This window comes from Jatropha curcas, chromosome 1 (genome assembly GCF_041381405.1).
Source record: "Jatropha curcas cultivar XTBG-Jc1 chromosome 1, XTBG_Jcur_1.0, whole genome shotgun sequence".
Taxonomy (NCBI): Eukaryota; Viridiplantae; Streptophyta; class Magnoliopsida; order Malpighiales; family Euphorbiaceae; genus Jatropha; species Jatropha curcas.
The window spans coordinates 4109372-4130949 of NC_143151.1; the positions used below are offsets into that span (position 1 = coordinate 4109372).

Genomic DNA, 21578 nt, shown 5'->3' on the forward strand with positions numbered 1-21578 from the left:
CTATTTTATTCGTTAGCACACTGTTTACTCTGAACTAGAGATAATATTTAGGTAAAATCTTTTAATATTTGTATATTCAAATTTCGAATATCTGTCTTATATGTCAATGTCATTATAATTTGAAGCGGCTAAATATTGTTTTAAAATTTAAAATGTTCATTATATTGAAAATTTCACTTTAAAATTTTACTATCGACATTTTAATTAAAATATCAAAAATGAAAATTTCTGTAGTTCAACCATAGATTTTTCTAATGAATCCTCGCAATTAGATAGATAGAGTTGTTCATGATTGAATCTAAACTTGAGAAATATTGAAATAATTGAGTTGTTCACCGAGTAGGATTTGCAATCCAACTCATGAACATTACAATGAAATCATGATTAAGATTTTTAAAAAGTAGTCACCAATTCACACACATTTCAATGAAATAATCCTCATCTTTCATCAACTCCCATGAAGTTATGTTGTAATGGTTGACAACCACAATTAGACTTTTGTCAACCACATTGGGAAAATTACAGCCAACTCAACCCCATGCACTTCCACTATCTTTGGTGGGATTTTTTTTTTTTTTTTAAGATAACGATGTTTTTGTTTTTCTCTCTCTATTTAGTTAGATTTCTCTTTGTTTTAAAAAAATATCAGTCGTTTTTAATGTTTTAAAGAGTAATAAATGATATTTTTTAATAATTATTAAGATTAAAATAATAAAATGACTACTTATTATAAGATAAAAATAAAAAATAGGCAACGGTTGATTTTTATATTGCTAAAGGCAAAGTTGGGATTAGAAAACTCAAACGAAATCGAGCGCGGAGGTTGAGGCTTGAGGAGGGCTTTATCCTTTTATGAGATCGTCGATACTCGATAGGGACATCACTTTCTTTTTCTTTGTGTGGATTATTTATTCCTTAACCGGACCCCGAGATCAAGATGCACGCTCGTTTGGTCCACCCGCTTCTTTGCCTTTTTCTACGTGTTTGATTTTGTTTTTTTTTTTTTTTTAAGTCATCTTCAGAAAAATATTTTATTGTATTCAAAGAATTGGTTACAACTTAAAATCTTTATTCGGCAAAATTAATTATTTCGATAATTGTTAACTGTTTTAATAATATTTAATTATTAGCTGTTTAAGTAGTTTTCTAAACGTTACATGAATTAAATTTTCACAATATTCTACCTTAACCTCTAAAAATTAGCTCAAACACTATATTACCGAACACTGTAAATAATAGCGTTTAGCATCCTTAAAACGCTAAAAACTATTTAAAAGTTGTTGTCGAACACAAGGAAAAGGTGATGAGCTCTTTTGTTCCATAGTTTAAATATGTTAAATCTACCAACAAAAGAGAAATTAAAAAAATATCCATGGATCATTATTTAAGTAAATTACTATTAATAAACTTATAACATGTACAAGTTCAAGCATTAAAAAAGATTTATTATATCGAATTTTATAAAATTTTATTTTGATATTTTTGTCAATTTTACTCTAATTTTAATATTTTGCAACAATATCACCCCAATTGCAATCAAGAGTGTAATTGCAAACAAAAAAATTTTGTCCTTTCTTTTTAAAATATAGTATCTTATTCAGCTAGGAATGCATATTAAGTAAAAGGGTCAATTGGCCTCTTTTTTTTTTTTTTTTTTTTTTTTTTTTTTTTTTTTTGCAAATTTCCTTTAAATACCTTTGGATTTTTTAAATTGATCCCTTTTAAAATTACACTGAAACCCTTTTCATAAATTTTATTATATATTGATCCCAGAAATTTTTTTTTCTAAATATGCCTTTATTGTTGAATAAATAAAATAATCAATAATAAAAATAAAATTTCACATGTCCTTTGAATATTAACTTATATTCATATATAGTGATCGATACATTTATAGATTTAGAAATATAATATTTAAAACGTGATAAAAGTAATTGAGAAATTATTTTTTTATTAAATGAAAATTAATTTGGGTATATTATCAATCCAAAAAATTACAAGAATTAAGATTTTTTTATTCTTAAAATAAAGCTAATATGAAAATAAAATACGTAATTGTAAAAAGAAAGTAATTTATTAATTAATTTTGATGTCAATGCTTTAGAAGTTTTGTTTGGGAAGTAACAAAAATTTATTTATCAAATTATTAATTATTACATTTATTTTAAAAATTAAAAATTGTTAATCTCAACATCAATTGGATAGATTAACTAAACTTTTTTCAATTTTTTATTTTTAAATTTTTCTTAGTGTAATGATGATCTAAAAATGGATAAAAATACTCTTCATTGTTGCAATTTCATCCTTAATTGCAATTAAGAGTGTTATTACTATAAAATGTCAAAATTAAAATAAAATAAAATTGCAAAAACTTCTAAAGTTGGAGGTGTCTTGTTGTATTTAGCCCATTAAACAATAGCATTATCAATATTTAAGTAAAGTAAAATGCTTTTTGGTTCTTGGGCTGTCGTGCTCCTCTTTGTTTCTGTTCTAAGGGAGAATGTGTGGCATACGTCTGCCCACCAACTTCTTTTTCTTTCATTTTTTTTTTTTTTTTTTGTCTTTATTGGGTGAGATTATTTTGTTTGATACAGAAAATTTATTAATTAATTTTTTATCTTTCTCTTCTTTTTAAATAAAGAAAATGACATACACATCATTTTTTAATAATATTATTAAGATTATTTATTTTCAGTAGATGAACAACTTTTTTCATATCATTTCAATAAATTAAACTAAAAAATATAATATGTATATTATAAGAAATAATTTTTTATTATTTTTTCCAATATTAATGCTGCACAAAATTGATATTAACAATTACAAAATAACAACTAACAAGCTTTTATATTAAATTGGTTAAGTCAATCACGTGGTGGTCTATTTGGTCTTTTTATTTATGTGAGGAGTGAGAGGTCTCGAGTTCAAGTTCTCTCAACCACAACTGTTTTCATCAATTTGGTGAGTCAAGGGAAAGGCTACTTATATTGTGTAATCCGTAGTGTTATTTCGACCCATAAAAATCTCCAATAAATTAAAAAAATATTAAATCGGTATTATAAAATTTTTTATTTTATGCATAAACGTAAGTAGTTACAAAATTAATAATAACATTAACATTATTCTAAAATAAATAATGCTAGCATAAAAACTTGCTCATAACATTATTTCACTAAAGAAATTTTTTTATTTTCCCCAGCTCAGCTCAGGTCATCCTTCGTACTCTGTACTCTTCTAGCATTATAAAGGCAAGCTGTTACTCTTGAAATAAAAATAAAAAAATAAGAAGGTCAGTTTTGATTTATGAACTTATTTAGCGAGATTAAGAAGGTTAAATTTGATTTTTCCGGCTAATCTAACTTTTCATGTAGTTTAAAATGATTAAAAAAATTAGAATTAACATTTTAGTTCCTTGCTAAAATGATTGAAAATATCATATTTAATATCTTAACCTAATTTAGCCGCTTCTTCTTTACTGCATTTACAGATATTTAAGATTATAGTTGGGATCGAACTGTATAAATTATTAAAATAATTAATTAAATAAGAATTAAAGGAACACCTATATGAAATATATTATATTTTATTTACTTTAAATGGTGATTTTGAGTTCATAAAATATATTAATTTGAACATTTTAAAATTAATATGAAATTCGTGTATTTCTCATGTTGATCATATTAAAACTATACTATACTTTTTATAAAATATTTTTATAAATTTTACCGTGTTATAACGAATGTCGTTTTGTATATTTAAACTTCAATTTAGAAATGTTGAAAAAATTTCATGTGGTGTTTTTAATATAGAACAAGAATGGTGAAACGTCGATTATATTAATGGCTAAATTGACATAAAAGATCAGATTTAATTTTAAATAAATTCAGTTATCAAATTGACGTTTATTATGTAATTTATTTAAAATAGTGAGCAAAACATTAATTAAGATATACTTTAGGCGGTAAAGTATATTTTAGTCATAAATGAAGAGGAGGACGGATACTCGTTGCTTGGCACTTGGCCATAGAATATAGAAGTTCGAAAAAACAAAAGGGAGCAAGAAAAGTGCCAACTGCCAACCTTTAGTAGCCACATGAAAATACGAGAAAGGCTACTCCAATTCAAATTCTTATAATCATTTCTTTTTATTTGATATTAATTATTCTTTAAATTTTAGTTTTGCTAAACTAGTAAATAAATGACTAATTAAATACTTTTTCCTTTCACAAATATGTATTATATTCGCAAAAGTACTGTATCGACAATAAATATAGTATCATATTCGTAAATTTTAAGAAATAATAAAATTTTTTTCTCATTTTTATACTTTGCAAATCACGAACATAATTGTATAAATTTTTAAAATATTTATCTTTATTATATTTAAATATAATATAGTCAATCCATTCAATAATTTTATTATAAACTAGGCAAAGCCCGTGCGCTGCGTAGATTGTTCTATTTATTGTATATTGTCATTTGTTTTGAAACTACTTTTATTTATAACTCTATACTAGATGAATAATAAAAATGAGATAAAAATAAATTTAAACTAAACTTGTTTAAATTCTCAGATTTTTAAATTTTTATTTTACAAAAGTAAAAGGATAAGTGTTGATTACTGTTTAATTTTTACAAAGTCAATATATTTTATCCAATTATAATTTGCTACCGATGCAAATATAACATTTCAAATTACTTATAAAATTCTGTGAATGTTATGTAAGCCGATAATATTAGTTTTATTTAGGTATTTTAAGTGATCTTATAAAAAAATAAAAAAGAATTTAAAATTCAAAATTGAAATATAGATTTTGAATAATTATTAAAAATGAATATTAATTTTAAAATATAATTATTAGATATAAAATTTAAATTTAAATGATAAATATCATTTTAAATATAAATGCTAAATTTATTTTATAATTTATTAGATGTTATCTTATAAATTCTCTTTATTATTTTAAATATATTTATTGAATTTAATGATTTTTTTTCCTTTAATTAAATCAATTGAGTAAATGTGTACTTCCTTGAATAGTAAAAGATTTCTCTAATTTGTTATCTTGGCAAACAAAATAAATTACAAAATAATAATAATAATAATAATAATAATAATAATAATAATAATAATAACTATACAATAAATTGAAAAAATAACTACAACAAATATTCAATATTATATAATTGATTGCACAAAGATTAAAAATAATTTTTTTTTTAAATACCTGACAAGTTTTGGAAATATTGAGTTTCGATTAATATCAATCTTATGTATCTCTTCCCTTTTTATGCTCTTTTGCTTCTATCTCAACTTTTTCCTACACATGTATTATATTAAATATAATAAGAAGCACAAATTTTTTGTCATATTATATAATTCTCTATTTCTTTTCAAAAAAATTAAAAAAGAGAAAGAAAGAAAAATAAGACCAAAGAATTGACATTATGTCGACATTCTATTAACTCAGGTGAACAAATTATATATTTATATATATATATAATTTAAAAGTCTTAAAATTTTAAATTCAACAATCAAAAGTTGTAAAGTTTTAGTTATTCAAATTTTTATATGTTATATATATACATATAAATAAATGCTCAAAAATTATTAAAAAATATAAAAATTTTCTAAAAAAAAAAATGTTCAAAGGACAACATGTCAAGTCAGCTCGTTTTTAATTTGGTTAGCCAAAAAGTAAGATAAAAAATTATTATTTTTAAACATTTCGAATTTAATTAGTTATATTAATGTCTTATACAATTCAAATCCTATATCTATTTAAAAAATATAATATTATTAATAATTTTTTAAAATGCTTTCATGATTTGATTGGCTAAAAAAAATTATAAGTATTTATAAATATTTAATTTGATTTATTAGATGACTTTCTTATTTTATTGTTAACGTATATTTATTCACTACAAGAGATTACAATGAAAGTTATCACCAAAACATGTAAATTAATTATAAATGTATAATAAAAGCGATATGATGATTTTTATAAATCAATTCGTTTTTCCTTAAAACATAGAATAAAAGTAACTAACGTATAATAAAGACCGTTTGAATTGACATCGAATCTAAAAAATATTTACTGTACATATAAAGTGTAATATAATTTAACCACAATTTAAATAAGAATTTATAATTTAATATTACATAAATAAAAAATTAAACTAGTATAAGGAATGAATATATAACCAGCATAGAACCAAAAAAATGAATATATGAAAGCAACTAACCTATAATAAAAACCGTATGAATTAGTATGTTGACATAGAACCAAAAAAATATTTACTGTATATATAAAGTGTAATATAATTTAACCACTCAATTTAAATAAGAATTTATACTTTAATATTATATAAATAAAAAATTAAACGAGTATAAATAATGAATATATAACGAGCATAGTCAATATGTAACTCACGTTATAAAGAAGACTAGTAAATATAAAAGACTAAATAGTAACGTTATATAAATATAAAATACCAAATACTCAAGTAGAGCATACTTGACATTTAAAATGTTAAGTTGAGCATTTACCGTCTTGTTTTGACGTCACCACAATCAAGACACTTATAGTTCGTTTGGAACAAATGAATCATGGTTATAAAATTTATTTATTTATTTGCAAATGAATTTGTATGCTACAATTTAAAATAATAAATTCATTGAATTCTACAAAATTATGTTTGGAATAAATTCTTAAATGAAAATTCATTTGTCTTTATTTTTTATAACACCCTTGACATAATAATTTAACAAAAATAAATCACAAACAACAATTATATTTATTATGTACAATATAATAATTTGTCATTTTTTTATTAAATATAAATAATAAATTTCATATAAATAAGTACACTAATATTTCAAGTTGATTAATTAATTATATAAGCAGTAACATTAATCATAATAATTACTTTTAATTAATGTAAAAAATTTTATTGATTAAGTGATTGATTTGGAAATTAAAAATATAGTAAGAATGTTACTGTTGTTTTTTATTACATTTGAAAACAATTGTTGATACTTAATTTTTATAGTTTCATAGTAATAATAATTAGCGTTATTAGTAGACTTAAAAAAAATGTCATTAATGGTTTGGAATTTTAAAAAAATATATACAAACTAACGTTATTATTGGATAAAAAAAAGGGTTGTTATGGTTTGCAATTTTTCAAATAAAATAAATAAAAAGGAAAAAAAAAAGTAAAAATAGTTGAGTTTATAGTGGAGGATAATTTTTTTAATATCATTTCAATAGTCAATTTTGTGGAATTCATTTAGGAATTCCATTAATTTTAGCAGAATTTAAGTTAGGTATACTCAATTCTATATAATTCAATTCGTAGAATTTAAATCTGTATTTTCTTTCATTATATACACACAACTTTGGATTTCAAATGAATTTCATAAAATTTTATGGAATTCATTTGTTTCGAATTGGCTTTTGCAAAATATTTTATACTTCATAAAATCCCATAATTTTAGTTCTTCAAACAAAAGGAATCAATAGTTTAATGAGAGTAAATTTAAAAATTAATCAGTATATTAATAAAATAAGCCTACAAGAGGATAAAATTCTAACTATAACTTGTGGTGAGAAATTGAATCTTACATGTATAAATGAAATGAAACCTGTAAAATAAAATAATATGACAATTAAGCTAAATCTAAGTTGTAACTTATTTCAATTAGCGCATATCAAGTCATAACTCAGTGATAAGTGCATATACGACTTGACAATAGAACTAAGTTTGAATCTACTGCTCCGATTCTAAAAAAAAAGAACTTAATTCAATTAACAATTAGATTTTATTTTTTCATTGTCGTTTTCTGGTGGTTTCCATGAGCTTTCTCCTCCTCCAGCACTTCAAAGCTTAGCTGATTCTACTAGAGTTGGCTCTTTTTTTCCTAAAGTTCATGTGTAGTTTGACTTATCAGCACACTATATCCATTTTTTAACAGTCTCCTTTAGAATAATTAAAAAAAAGGTAAATTTTGTTTTTGAATTATAATGGTATGTTTTCTAATTAAATGAATTTATTCTTCAAATATAGATTGACTCTCATTTTTTATGGATTGCACAGCAAGGGTCAATCCTCCCATTCAAATAACATTCACTAAATTTGTGATAATTTTGCGGTGAAGAATATTCGAACTCATACCTCTCATTCCCTATATCTACTATAGGAGATAAGAAGACCAATCAGACTATACCTGATTAACTCTTTTTTTTTTTTCAAATTAGAATTTTTAATTTTTTTTTATAGAAAGCTTATTTTTATATTTTCTTTGTTGACTTTTATTTGTCACTTATAGTGATAAAAAACAAGTAAATTACCTGCATTATAATAAAATACTTCTTAATGTAATTAAATTATCTTTTTTCCATCTAATTCCTGCAATACTAACAATGCTCTATATCCATTTATGTACGACTAAGTAAGAGAATCAAATGATGAGAATTCTTGTAAAATTATTTTCTTAGTCACCTCCTATAAATGATAAACAAAAAAAAGATATAAAACATATAAATTATGAGTATATTAGAGTAATAAAATCTCCATAATATTAATATCTTAATCAATTTCAAGAAAAAATATGACATCGAGAACTGCCTTTAGTAAATAAATTTATATCCAAATATAAGCCAAAAATATAAAGAAAGTGAGGAATGCCAAAAAGCCTAGTATCATTGGATATTGTCAACACTCGTATAATAGTTAAATATTAAAAAAAGATAAAAAGATTCAATAAAACAATAAAGAAAAAATGAAGTAAGAGATAGAAAATTAAATATCGTATGATTAATTCATAATAAATATGTTTTCACTCCAACAGTATATTGAAAAGAAACCTTTCAATTTAAAAATTTTATTATTCTAATTAAATGGGATTTTCAAAGATTTAAGTGTAAAGTTAGAAGTACTTTTAGAATTCTCAAACTATAAACTAAAGATTTAATTAGCATTATAAATTATCATAATTAATGGATATTGAAATATTTTTTAATTATAAAGCCTATACTCAAGTATTTTTATCTTGCCAAATTAACACTTTAAAACTTTACATTTGTGTCGTATCAACTTTTAAAATTCTGTTTTTATATATTTATATAGACAAATGTACGTAGATAGATATATATAAATTGCATATGTGAGTTTGTTAATTCAAATCATAGAAGTGAGATGACTGTTTAGTTTCTGTCAATATTATTTTAATGAAATTTTTATTAACAAATATGAATAAATTAAAAGCAAAATAAAATTTAATATTACGAAAATAGTTACGATTTCATTGACCGTATTATTTTCAGCAGGACTCGAGAAAAGTTGATTCAATAGTCCGCGCGCACTGGACTTGTGAGTGTCGTTAAAGGAGAGAGAGAGAGAGAGAGAGAGAGAGAGAGAGAGAGAAAAGGAGGGGCCTCTGTAGTTGTAGCAGTAGGCCAGACCTCTCCACTTCCTTTTTTAGCCATAAATGAAAGAATTGAGAAACATCATCACTCATAGTCATCAACCTCTCCTCTCCTTCCATTATTATTCCTCTTCTCAAGGAAAGAAAAAGGGGAAACTATCATCTTTACTCTTTCTCTTCTTCTGTCTATCTCTCTGTCCTACTACTGCATTTTTTTTTAGTTTGGGATAGTCTTGCTTAAAACTTGAAAAGGGTTGGATTGGAATATTGGAGACCTTTTTTGAGATTTTTGGGGCTTTTGAGGTTTTGGGTTTTGTTGTTTTTTTTATGTTAAAATGGGAACTGTTGATAAGCCTTTGAATGAGGTGCATGATTTGAGTTCAAGCGAAGAAAATGTTGTTAGTACTGTACATAAGGTATTATTATGTTCTTCTTCTTTGTTTCTTTCTTCTTTTTTTCGTATATGGTTATGTATATGATATTTTATTGAAGTCCGTCTGCTAGGAATTCTGTTAACTGCAATAGTGTTGAGATGTGGATCAAATATCTGACGGGTTCCCTTCTCTATATTGAAATTTTTGCCTTTTTTCTTTTAAATCAAACTGTTTAATTCTGAGGAAATTATTTAAAATTCATCAAGTTATCCAGTAGTTTGATCCAGGGTATTATGTTTTAAGACTATGCTCTTAAATAAATTTGCTTATGAGGTCTGGAGAGACTCTTGTTTATGGTTTTCTTATGGGCGCAATCAAAAATACAACTTGACTTAAAAAGTTGAAATATCCATTATATATCTTGCCTCATGTGACTTTGTAACCTGAAACGATCAGATTCTGCTCTGAATTTACAAATTTAATAGGGAACTTGATGCAAGATGAAAATCCTGAAGGATCATTCTTTTTTGTTATTTGATCATAATATCACTAGCTTCTATATGGAAGCCTTTGAATTCCAGATTTTGTGTTATCGATTGAAAAAACTTAGATTTTGTTCCTCAATAATTAGTTAGAATAGTGTTTAGCCATAGCCAAGGCTTATCTGTCCATTGATAGCTAACTCATGCTTTAATAAATTATTTGAATCTGCTTGATAGAAGGAGCCTTCTGAAACTCTCTGGATTTAATCAACCTTTTTAAGTCCTGATCAGTCTCAAATGGATCTATATGAATGAGTTTTAAGGATTTTGGTAAATGTCATTAGGTTTATAATTTAATTAAAAAGGAAAAGATTGATAGAAAAAGTCTTTCCTTTTTGGATGGAGGAATGGACCTGGAAATTACTTGATATTCCTTTGTGATACGTGATACCCATATGAGTATAGATTTATGTCCATGATGCTATTAGACTTTAGAAGTCAATTTTTCATATTTACTTGAAATCTTAATCTCCCCTCTGAACATATTCTTATTTGAAAATATGCAAGACTGTTGTCTAATGTCATTGTTGGATTTCAAGTTTATTTTAGTCGTTCTATTCCCTTTGCAACATTTTCATTATTGAAAATCTGTAAGCATGCTATTAATTATTGGAAATATTCTTTCCTTTATTATTCGTCTGCACATGGGATGTTATTCAAGGTTATGCATGTCAATTTTGGCATGTTATTCAAGGGGGTATGTTTTGTCCGTTTATTTTTTAATTTTTACCTCTATTTGTAAAGGTAATTCTAATTAAGTCATTTTAATTCTATGGCACATTGGCTTAGAGATACAGGTTTTGAGAAAAATCATTGGACGTTCTTTGGCCATTTTGACTTTTCAGGTTGAAGACTCGACAGGAATAGTTGAAGAAGCCAATCATGCTCATCAGTGGAAGCGGAGAAATCTCTTTCTGGAGATACCATCAAGAACTATGGAAGACCCTGTACAGGATTCTGTTGTAATAAAGATTCCTCCAACACCTAGTCCAACTCCTAGGAAAGTAAATTTCTTCTTGACACCTAATTCTACTGATGCAAGAGCTTGTGGGTCCCCAGGTCCTTCCTCATCTAGAGGCAAATCATCCTTAAGGAGTCTCTTGCCTAAACTAAGCTTCAAGTCCCGAATTTCTACAACAGATGCTGAGAAGGCTGCCAACCTAGCTCCAGATTCTTCATGTACCTTGCCAAGAGAGAAGCCTTCGATCTCAAGATCATTATCGCTGTCAAAGATATTTACTCCAAGGATGAAGAGAACATCATCTCTGCCTGTAACTCCAATTGAAAATTCTACCTCAGAGTCAGCACGTGGAGGATGCATTGGTGGTGCACTCAATTCAAATGTTAGTTAATTTTGGTTATATTGATAACATAGTTGAACAGCTTAACGGCCCTGCAAAATTTGTACTTTGCCGGAGTTGAAATTAGAACTATAGCTTCCTAGATTTACAATAGCATAATCCCTTGTTCATTCATGCCTAGTAACAGGGCAGTCAATTTACCAGTATTCCCTTAATTGACAGCACATATGTTTGTTGGTCAATCAATGGTGTACTGCACATTGTCCTTGACTTTTTCTTAAGCATTTCCTGCTATTGATTTATTGCATTGTCTTAAGGTTACCATCTATTGTTTCAAGTTGGTAATTGCTTTTGCAGGGAAAAGGAACCCAGCGACAGATATCTCGTTCACTTTCAGTCCCTGTCAATAATAAAGAAAAAAGTATAAGGAGGATGGATTCGTTTTTCCGTGTCATTTCCTCCACTCCTCGAGTGAAGGAAGGAAATGTCGAAACAAATTCTTCTCCAGGGGTTGATACTGGTATTCATTCTGTCTTAATTTTGTGATGACTGCTGTTTTTTATCTGTGATTGTTGGTTAAAAGTTTTCAAATTCTATGCTTAGTCACTTGAATCCATTGACAGTAACAATATGCCACTTGTTACTCATTGATCCATAAACTTTGCCTACAGACATTTTCACTGTCAAAGAGTTTGAATGCTTTTGCTTTTTAATGTTTATTTGGCTGTTTAGTGGACAAAACAGTTTCTTCAATTTTATGCATTGAAACTCTTAACTATAATTATTTGTCTCAGTTCCCCAAAGTCCATATCCTTAGCAAACAAAGAGAGATTAGTCTTTTCTTTTCCATTTTACAGACTATTACTTGCTGCTACCGACCAATGTCTTAGTTTTATCTTTCAGAAACTGATGACACTGATGGTGAGGACATACCTGAAGAAGAGGCTGTTTGTAGAATTTGTCTGGTTGAATTGTGTGAAGGAGGTGAGACCCTTAAGATGGAATGCAGCTGCAAAGGTGAACTTGCTCTGGCCCATCAAGAATGTGCTGTGAAATGGTTTAGCATCAAAGGTAACAAGACCTGTGATGTGTGCAAGCAAGAGGTTAAGAACCTGCCTGTCACTCTTCTACGAATTCAGAGTGTCCATGCTCGAGCCAATGGAGGAATCAGAGCTCATCCGGCAGATGCTAATAGGTACAGGCAAGTAAATATTTGGGCTGCTCCTATTGATACCTGCTTTAAGCCTTGACCTTTTCTAATGTGAGGAGATTATGCTAAACTCAGTTATAATGTATGATTAACTCAAACTATGTCATAAATTAAAGTTCTCATCTATCTGGCCTTGTTTTCTTTAGGCGTACTAATTCTTGTCTAATCAGGGTTTGGCAGGAAGTGCCCGTGCTCGTCATCATTAGCATGCTTGCCTACTTTTGTTTTCTTGAGCAGCTCCTGGTAAGATAAGCAGCTTCACTGCCAGATTCACGAAATTACCATTTTACCTCTTTTCTAATAATATGTCTTTCTGTGTGCAGGTTGGAAATATGGGTACTGGTGCAATTGCCATATCCCTTCCATTTGCTTGTGTACTGGGTCTTCTCTCTTCCATGATCTCATCAACCATGGGTAAGGAGCCGTTCTCTCAAAAGAAAAAGATATGCTTTGAATCTCCTGTGAGGATACCATATATGGAAACCACTGAAAATGAATTAGAAAGCAAGGATCAAAAGTGGTAAAAATTACATTTTTGAATTTGGTAGGTCAAATATTTGTCTAATTACATGTATGCTCATTGTATTGACTGTTATAACTGTTACGGTATAGATTAATTCTTGACTATACATGTTTTGACAAAAGTTTATATGCAGAACAAATTTTTGACAGACCAATAAAAAATCTTAATTTTCTTGTTCACAGAAAATTTCTTCTCCTCACTTCTTGAGTTTGTCTTTGCAGTGAAGAGAAGGTTCGTTTGGGTTTATGCATCCATTCAATTTGCTTTGGTTGTTCTCTTCGCTCATATTTTTTACTCATTGGTAAGTAAATTTATGTTTCACATTGACTTGATAAGGGAAAAAAAACAGTATCTAGGAAAAGGTACTTGAATGAGTTAATTATGGGACTAGAGTCTTATAGTCATGCAATTGATTTTTGGTCCAAGTTCTTTTGAGCCTTGTTTATGTTCTGGAGCATGAATCATAAGCATATCTTAGATATGAGACGGTGAGTTTATCAGGAGCAGCTGAAATTTAGTTTTTCTGCAGTCTTTTAACTCTTGACCCAATTTGAACTTAAAGTTTAAAATCCTTGCATGTATTCTTTTTTATTTTTTATTTTTGGAGAACTAGAAATATTGAAAGAGGAAGGAGTTGCCAGAGTTTGAGATAAGCGCCCAAACTGAAGAAAAAATATTTCACATCCTTAAATTCCTTTATGGTCTACAGGTCAACTTGCAAGCAGTTCTATCCATTCTCCTAGCAACATTTTCCGGGTTTGGTGTAGCAATGAGCGGGAGTTCCATACTTGTTGAGATCTTTAGATGGAGAAGAAGATGGATTGCTCAATCTGAGCAGCAACAAGGTTCCTTTGTGATGACAGGACCACCAGGTCAATTCCCAAGAACTACAAATTCCTCCCAAAGAGGCTCTCGTGATCGCCGTCGAAATGACGTGGAAAATCCAGAATCTTTCAATGGCAATTAATTTAGTTTATACTTAGTTTTAGTAAAAATGAGAAGTGCTGTGGCTTAAATTATGCTTTGTCTTAGTGACAGCAAGCTGCCTTTGTAATATACCCAAAATAGGATCATTTTTGTTCAACCAAATTATGCTAGAATACCAAATTATGAATTGTATACCTTGCTGAGTATTGTAAGGAATGTTCATGCTTTGAAAGAGGCAATACATTGGATTGGGTTTTAACAGGATTTAGAATAGTTTAAAAAAAAAAAAAAAAAAAAAAGAGTACAACTTGTATCTCCTCTTTTACTCTTGTCTACTACTGAAAAATGCTTGTTCTGGAATTCATTTTTCCCCAATACCATTCAGTTCAGTATAACCTCAATTTGTTCATTTTTGTTTCTAATAAGAATTGCTACGTTTGAGAGTGCTTTTCAAAATATTTTGTATAGCAAGTTGATAATTAAATAATATTTTTCCTTAATTTGGCATATTCGCTATAATTTTTTTATTTTTTTATTTATTTCATCACAATTATTTCCTTGCCACCATTGGCCCAAAATTAAACTTCTACCAACAGTAAGCCTATAATAAAACTAAAGGTGTCCACTTGTTCGAATTTGGCCAACATTACTCGCAGCAGCGACAAGAACATAAATTTATATAGGAAAAGTTACTACTTAGTCCGGTAGTTTGGTAAAATTATTATTTCTTTAAAAATATATTACTTGGTCCTTGTGTTAAGTGCCAATGGAAAAGAATAAAATACCATTTATCTTTATATTTATTGTATTTTATAGACTAAAAGGAAGTTTAAACTTTTAATAATATGAATGAATAATATATTTTTGATTTTAGCATATTATATTTTGATAACATGAACTAATTGTTGATATTATAAAAAAGCAATTTTTAAATAAAGAAATACAATAGAAACAGCTACTTTGGTCTTTAATTCCATATATGGAATTTATTTATAGCAATCATCTCACAAATTGATTATAAACAGTTACTGTGTTAAAGTTTTAATTGTTAAGTAAACAAAATAGAATAATGGACTAACCGTTATTTTATATTTAGACCTATATATTTTTACTTCTGTATAATTGAAAGTATTTTTTTGATACTTAATATTATTTAAATGATTTATTATTAGTATTATTTATCAAAATTATAGAATTAAAAAGTCTCTAGAATCAAACCTATGAATTGGTTTAAACCGGACCTTAATTAAACCCAAACGGACCCATAGCCAATCAAAGCCCCTCCCCTTCTTTTCACTCTCCCCGATAGCAATATCCTTTTCCTCTGCGCTGCTCTTTTTCCAGCGACTCCAGCCCAAAAGCCGAGCAACTTCACCTCATACTCAGTTGCAACACGCTATACAGCCACCTCTCCTTCCATTTTCAACCTGTTTTGCATGTAAAAGAGAGAGAAAGCGGGAGAGAGATTTCGACTGCTGCAAATCGCCCATTGCTATCGAGCTCTTTATGGTGTTTTCGGCGAACTGGTGAGCAACAATAGACTATCTTCACCATTTATTATCAGTTTTCTGGATTAACTTGATGGTTATTGCTTTGAGTCATGAGATTGAGGAAATTGAGGTCCTAGGCCATTGTTTATGTGAAATTCTAAAAAAAAAAATTACAATTAATTAATTTGCAATTGAAACTATAAATTGAAATAGCTTTGGTAGAGACATTGTAATTTTCTTATCATGACAGCAGTTATACCATTTGTTTTCCCATTAGTTGGCAATAATGAGAGTAAAGTAAGGTTGAATATCTATCTTTTGATGGGGAAAAGGGTAAGTTTGTAAGTAGATGATGAGTTTTGGTTAGAGATTAGGATTTCCTAGCATTCGACAACAACTAGCTAGGTTTGAATTTACTGCTCATGTAGAAATTCTTAGCTTAATCTTGCTGTATGAGAGGTGTTGAAGTTGTGACCTCCAATTTAGAAACTAAAACATGATTTGGTAAAACTATTTCAAGTATTAGCTTAAGCTTGGAAAGTCCTTACCATGACAGCTGCTATAATGTCGACTTTATGAAATTGTAATAACAGGATGGGGATTTACATTAGAAGTTTAATTTATTTGGCAATAAGGTGAGATTAGTTGCTGGAGTATTTTAGTAACGGGATTATAAATATTTTTTAATAGAGCAGTCAGTATATCAATGTTCTTATAAATTTTTGATTATTTAGACCGACTCCTTCAAAATAAAATAAGCTTGATAATAATGTTCTTGTTTGATAGAAATAACGAATCCAAGAACTGTCAAGTGATGTCATGGAATTTACCTTTGTATTGATAAGGAAGAAAGAATATGTATAATGATTGAATGTAAACTGAAAATTGTTATATGATTATCTTATACTCGTAAATATGTAAACACATACGCATAAAGAGACTTTGCAAGGTTTGGAATCAATGTGGTTAGTCTAAGTTTGCTTATTTGTGAAAGTATAAGTGATTTAGAATAACCATGACTATGATTGGATATTGATATTGATGTTAAAGGAGAATGGGCATTGACATGATTAATTGCTCAATGGATGGGCTGTGTGAGTTCGATTAATAAATACTTGATGTTTACTATTGTTTAAACAAGAAGATAGTCCTATTTTTAAGGGAAGTTTTGCCAAAATTTCGACGGAATCTAGATTAGTTATACTTGTTAAAGAGGTTTTTGGATTTATTTAGAATAATTCGTTATTTTTATTCATTTATTTAATTCTCTTTTCCTTTCAATTCCATTTCATTTAGATCGCCCGAGTTCATCCATTGCTCCAACAAGTCAGAATCTAAATTAGAGTCTCTTCCTTTTTTAATCATTGTAAGTAATAAATAGTACATACCATTCTTATCATGCATAAATTATTTATGATATAAAGTTATGTTTATTTAATTATTATTAAGTACTTCTTCATGTTACATTTATACTTATATTTATCATTTATTATTCTTATATGTACAAACATACACAGAAACATATATATATGATATACTTGCATATGATTGTTTATATAATTGTTTGATGAACTTGCATTATTTGTACTCTTTAATTAGATGTATTGTGATAATGACATGCTTTATTTGTGTGGAATCGGGATGAAGTGGATCACCATTGGATTTGTGAGAGCGGTCTATGATACCGTTAGCCATACTTAGGAAGATCGGCGCCCTCGTGTACATTTGATGATATGGACTATATTGAAACCACAGGTTGGCCTCGTGATGGTAATTGAAAAATAAAAGAAAGTATGAAAAAACAATGGGAGGGCTGGTCAAGTTGTTGAGATAGGTCGGCCATGTACGGGAGATTGACTTCCTGGTGTACACATCATGAGAGGAAATTAAATAAAAAATATTAATTAAATTTTTTAACAGCATATTTAATAGGAAGTTATTGTTTATAAATAAATATAAATGATGATGAAAAAAAATTAATTTTTATTATTAATTATTTTTATAAAGTTAATTAATTTTAAATATAATTACAAGCTATCAAATGTGGAAAACTTCTAATAGGTAGCTGATGTACTTCTATCAACTATTAGGAACATTCACCAAATTAGATGGACTAAAACACTTCATAATCATGTGAGAAACAAGTGCAACTAAATTCTCGTTGTTATCTTCCCATCTTCTTTAGGGTATTTGGAGTAACGAAAAACAGTTACTTTTACAGTTTACTATATATTCAAGAAGCTGAACAAAGCAGCAGATACACAAGCGAAGAAGAGTAGCATGAACATTTCTGCAAGAATTGCAGAAAGATTGTCACTTGTTGCTGCCCGACCGTGCTTTCGAGGTGCTCTTTAAATACAATCGTCAGTCTCTCTCTCTCTCGATTTTCTTCTTCGGGGTCATCTCCTTTCGCTTTGCTTTCTTATTTTCTTTTTCAATTTCACTTTGTTTTTGGAGTTGGACACTTATTTTTTCCTGTTTACTTCAATAATTTTAGGTGTTCCTGAAATTGAGTTTGTGCCATCTTTGAAGCGGAAAAAGAAATTGGGATTTGGGTTTCCGAGGAAAATGGCTTGGAGTCTGGAAAAATGCGATATGGACGTTAAGAACAAATTGGGGGCAGTTCGGCCTGCCACTAAATTGTACGCTGAGGAGGCAGTTGAAGCTCTTAAAGCTGGAAATGTTATTGCAGTGCCTACAGATACTCTCTATGGATTTGCTTGCGATGCTTGGTATGACATTTTAATGCTATGTGTTTGATTTACCTGGTCTAATTCCTTTAATTTGTGTTTTGTTTTTTGTAAAATATGACTACTATTTGTTTTCTTTAATGTAATTGTGCATTTTGGAAAGAATTTGTTAGGAGTAATAAATTGGAATGAAGTGCTAATGAAAAATTTGTGGGCATTGTAAATGGCAATTATGGACAATGAACTTATTTGGGCTTGCTATACACTCCTCTTCTGTATTATGGTGTCCTCATTGTCATTTTGTGATGAACCTAACTCAGCAGTTCATGCTAAGATTTTAGCTAAGTTAGCCCTTCCTTAGAATGCAATTCGTGGGCTGCTTTCCTATCATATTCCAAAGATAGTTTTAGAGTCGGCCATGGATAACATATGTGGTTTAGACCTGCAGTGGCTGGATGTAATGGAATACCAGGATATCCATAGTTTACTTCTATTGGTGGCCTTTGATAAGAACATGGCGGTTGACATACATTTTCTTGATTATTAACATAACTTATTTAACTCAGGGAACTAGAAAGTGCATTGTCATATAAATCTTAATGATACATCTGGTTCATAATTTTATCTTCTCTAGTCTATTTACCTCTTTTTAAGAGCTGAATAAAGAATGATAATGACAATACACAAAGATATTTATCAAAATTTTAGGTCTTTTTACATCATAACATGGGCTATTTTGTTCAACACCATTCTGTAATATTTTGGGTGATCCTATTTTGTATCTGGAACTGAATCATCACTTTTAGATGTCGCTGATTTTTGGTTTCCTCTTATGGTAGCTCTCTGCATGCAGTTAATAGGATTTATAAGATCAAAGGACGGAAGCATACAAGCCCTCTTGCAATCTGTGTTGGGGATGTATCAGACATACAGCATTTTGCAGTCACTGACCACTTGCCTCATGGCTTACTTGATTCTCTTCTCCCAGGGCCTGTTACTGTTGTATTAAGTAGAGGTTTGTATTAAAATCTTTTCCTATGCAGAAAAAGAGAGAAATTGTTGCACTTAAATTATTAAGTTTAGATACTGAGTATATAATTCTACAGATTATGCCACTCTCTAAATTTTTACTTTATTGTATAATATGAGTTTGTTATTGAGTGTCTTGAATCTTTATTTAGTTCAATAGTAAAATTTGGGATTTCTTTTAGGGGAGGCAAGTGCACTGGAGAAGTCCTTGAATCCAGGATTAGACACTGTGGGAATCCGAGTGCCTGATTGTAATTTCATGAGGTTAATTGCTCGTGGTTTGGGACGAGCTGTGGCCCTCACGAGTGCAAACCTTAGTGGGCAGCCAAGTAGTGTTAGCATCAAGGATTTTGAGAACCTATGGGAACATTGTGCATATGTCTATGATGGGGGTCTGCTTCCATCTGGTCGTGCAGGATCAACAGTTGTGGACCTCAGCAGGCTAGGAAAGTATAAAATTCTTAGACCTGGAAGGTAAAATTCTGATTGGATAGACTAATAGTTTATTCCTGATATCGAAGTAGGAAGTTTACCAGTGAACACTAATTAGTCGATGCACGTCTTATTTTCATTCTAAGGCTAGTCATCATATGAATTCTGTAATCTACTTGTGATAATCTTGTTATATTTGCTAATGTCAAACTGTTGCTCGTTCACAGAGCAGGATGGAACAACTAAAATATTTGGTCCATTCTCAAGATATCTATCAATATCAGCATGTTTTTCTTGCCATATATTTTTCCCTCTTTGTGAAAAATAAGAGAAAACCCTTTTTCATTATTTTTACTTCTCTATTTCTGAAATGAACCTATGTAGAATCAACTTGATTAGAGACCATTTTACTGTTGCATTCAGCATCATGAAGAATAACATTACTAGATAACGCCTGAATGCTCATTGTGGAAAAGTTTGTTTCATACCGTCCTGGTTGTGCAAACTGATAGCAACTGTGAAATCTATCATAATATTATTATATTTGTTGGAATCTTTTCTATTGTTGTTTCTGTAGCCCTAATTGTCTTTTTTTTTCCTTTTATCTTTGAAATATGAATCTTGCATTGTCTTTTTTTGTATGCTTATGTATTTTATTTTCATTTTTTATTGTCAATCCTTTAGTATTCACAGTGCTGCTTTGCCTCGTATTTCCAGTGCAAGGGAAGAGACAGTAGCGGTCCTTGAAAAGCATTGCCTAGTTGAGGGAGGGACGACTACCTGAAGTTGGAAGAGGTGTTATAGTTTTGTACTGATTTATTGCATTTTCTAGTTAGGGAAATGATAACTATTTCCTTGTGCATGGGCGAACCATGTGCATCAATTGTATTTTTTTTTGAACTTGGTTTATTTGGATATTAGCTTAGGTTCTCAAGTTCTATTGAACTTGTTCTTTCTTTTTTTAGATAGAGTCTTACTTGATAATTCCTGAAGAAGTAATTCAATGGAATGAAATGTTGATTTCTGTATCATTTTTGCTGATGAATGACAGCTATAGGGTGGTATTGTTTATCTAAGTTATACATCAGGAGTAACATTTATCTTAGAAAAGTGAAGAATAAGTTTATGACGAAAAACATTTCAAAATTTCTTTCCATCTTCTGATCAAGCTGGAATTACCTGATCTTTCCAGCAAATATCTTTCAGATGAAACTTCTTACACCAAATTTTCAGGACTAATTCTCTCAAGGACACAACTCTCAGAGTTCTAATCCACTTGACCAGAATTGCAGGCAGAACCCTGCAAAAGATGAAGAGTTTCATGCAACAAAACCATTCGATCAAAACGATGGATACTCTAGCACTCTGGTTTTTTAAATGACAATTGGTTTTATGGTGGGTTGCAGGAAGGCGCAGGCGCAATGCTTAATTGCAGGTTCTTGATGACAAAGAACTGGCTACATTCCTCAACATATATAAGTAAAGTGGTGATGCAAAAAGTTAATATGCTTCTAAATTGGCAAGTAAAAGGTATTTTCTTCCAACATAAAAAATTAAAAGAAATGGTTATGTTGTTATCTATATTTTAATATGGCTTTTTGTGTGATGAATTGTATAAATCCCAAATAGA

The 21578-nt window shown here is 28.9% G+C and overlaps 2 protein-coding genes across 9 annotated transcripts; both read left to right on the top strand.

The window, feature by feature from the left end:
* Positions 1–9402: 9402 nt before the first annotated feature.
* On the top strand, positions 9403–14571 carry LOC105628103 (RING/U-box superfamily protein). Of its 3 annotated transcripts, none has more exons than XM_012209444.4 (8): positions 9403–9846; positions 11192–11689; positions 12005–12167; positions 12551–12848; positions 13028–13100; positions 13181–13377; positions 13602–13681; positions 14090–14309. In XM_012209444.4, the coding sequence occupies exons 1-8, from the start codon at positions 9766–9768 to the stop codon at positions 14173–14175; spliced, it is 1476 nt and encodes a 491-aa protein (XP_012064834.1). In that variant the 5' UTR covers positions 9403–9765; the 3' UTR covers positions 14176–14309. The 3 variants fall into 3 exon arrangements, with proteins under 3 accessions (XP_012064834.1, XP_012064832.1, XP_012064833.1); XM_012209442.4 differs by having other exon boundaries at positions 9408–9846; positions 13181–13271; positions 14090–14571; XM_012209443.4 differs by having other exon boundaries at positions 9408–9846; positions 12551–12842; positions 13181–13271; positions 14090–14571.
* A 991-nt stretch (positions 14572–15562) lies between these two features.
* LOC105628102 (DHBP synthase RibB-like alpha/beta domain-containing protein) lies at positions 15563–20976 on the top strand. Of its 6 annotated transcripts, none has more exons than XM_089715677.1 (7): positions 15563–15833; positions 17094–17163; positions 18007–18141; positions 18295–18529; positions 19327–19502; positions 19699–19990; positions 20633–20976. In XM_089715677.1, the coding sequence occupies exons 3-7, from the start codon at positions 18078–18080 to the stop codon at positions 20730–20732; spliced, it is 867 nt and encodes a 288-aa protein (XP_089571803.1). In that variant the 5' UTR covers positions 15563–15833; positions 17094–17163; positions 18007–18077; the 3' UTR covers positions 20733–20976. The 6 variants fall into 6 exon arrangements, with proteins under 6 accessions (XP_089571803.1, XP_089571813.1, XP_089571800.1 ...); XM_089715687.1 differs by having other exon boundaries at positions 18019–18195; XM_089715674.1 differs by having other exon boundaries at positions 18019–18141.
* Positions 20977–21578: the final 602 nt, after the last annotated feature.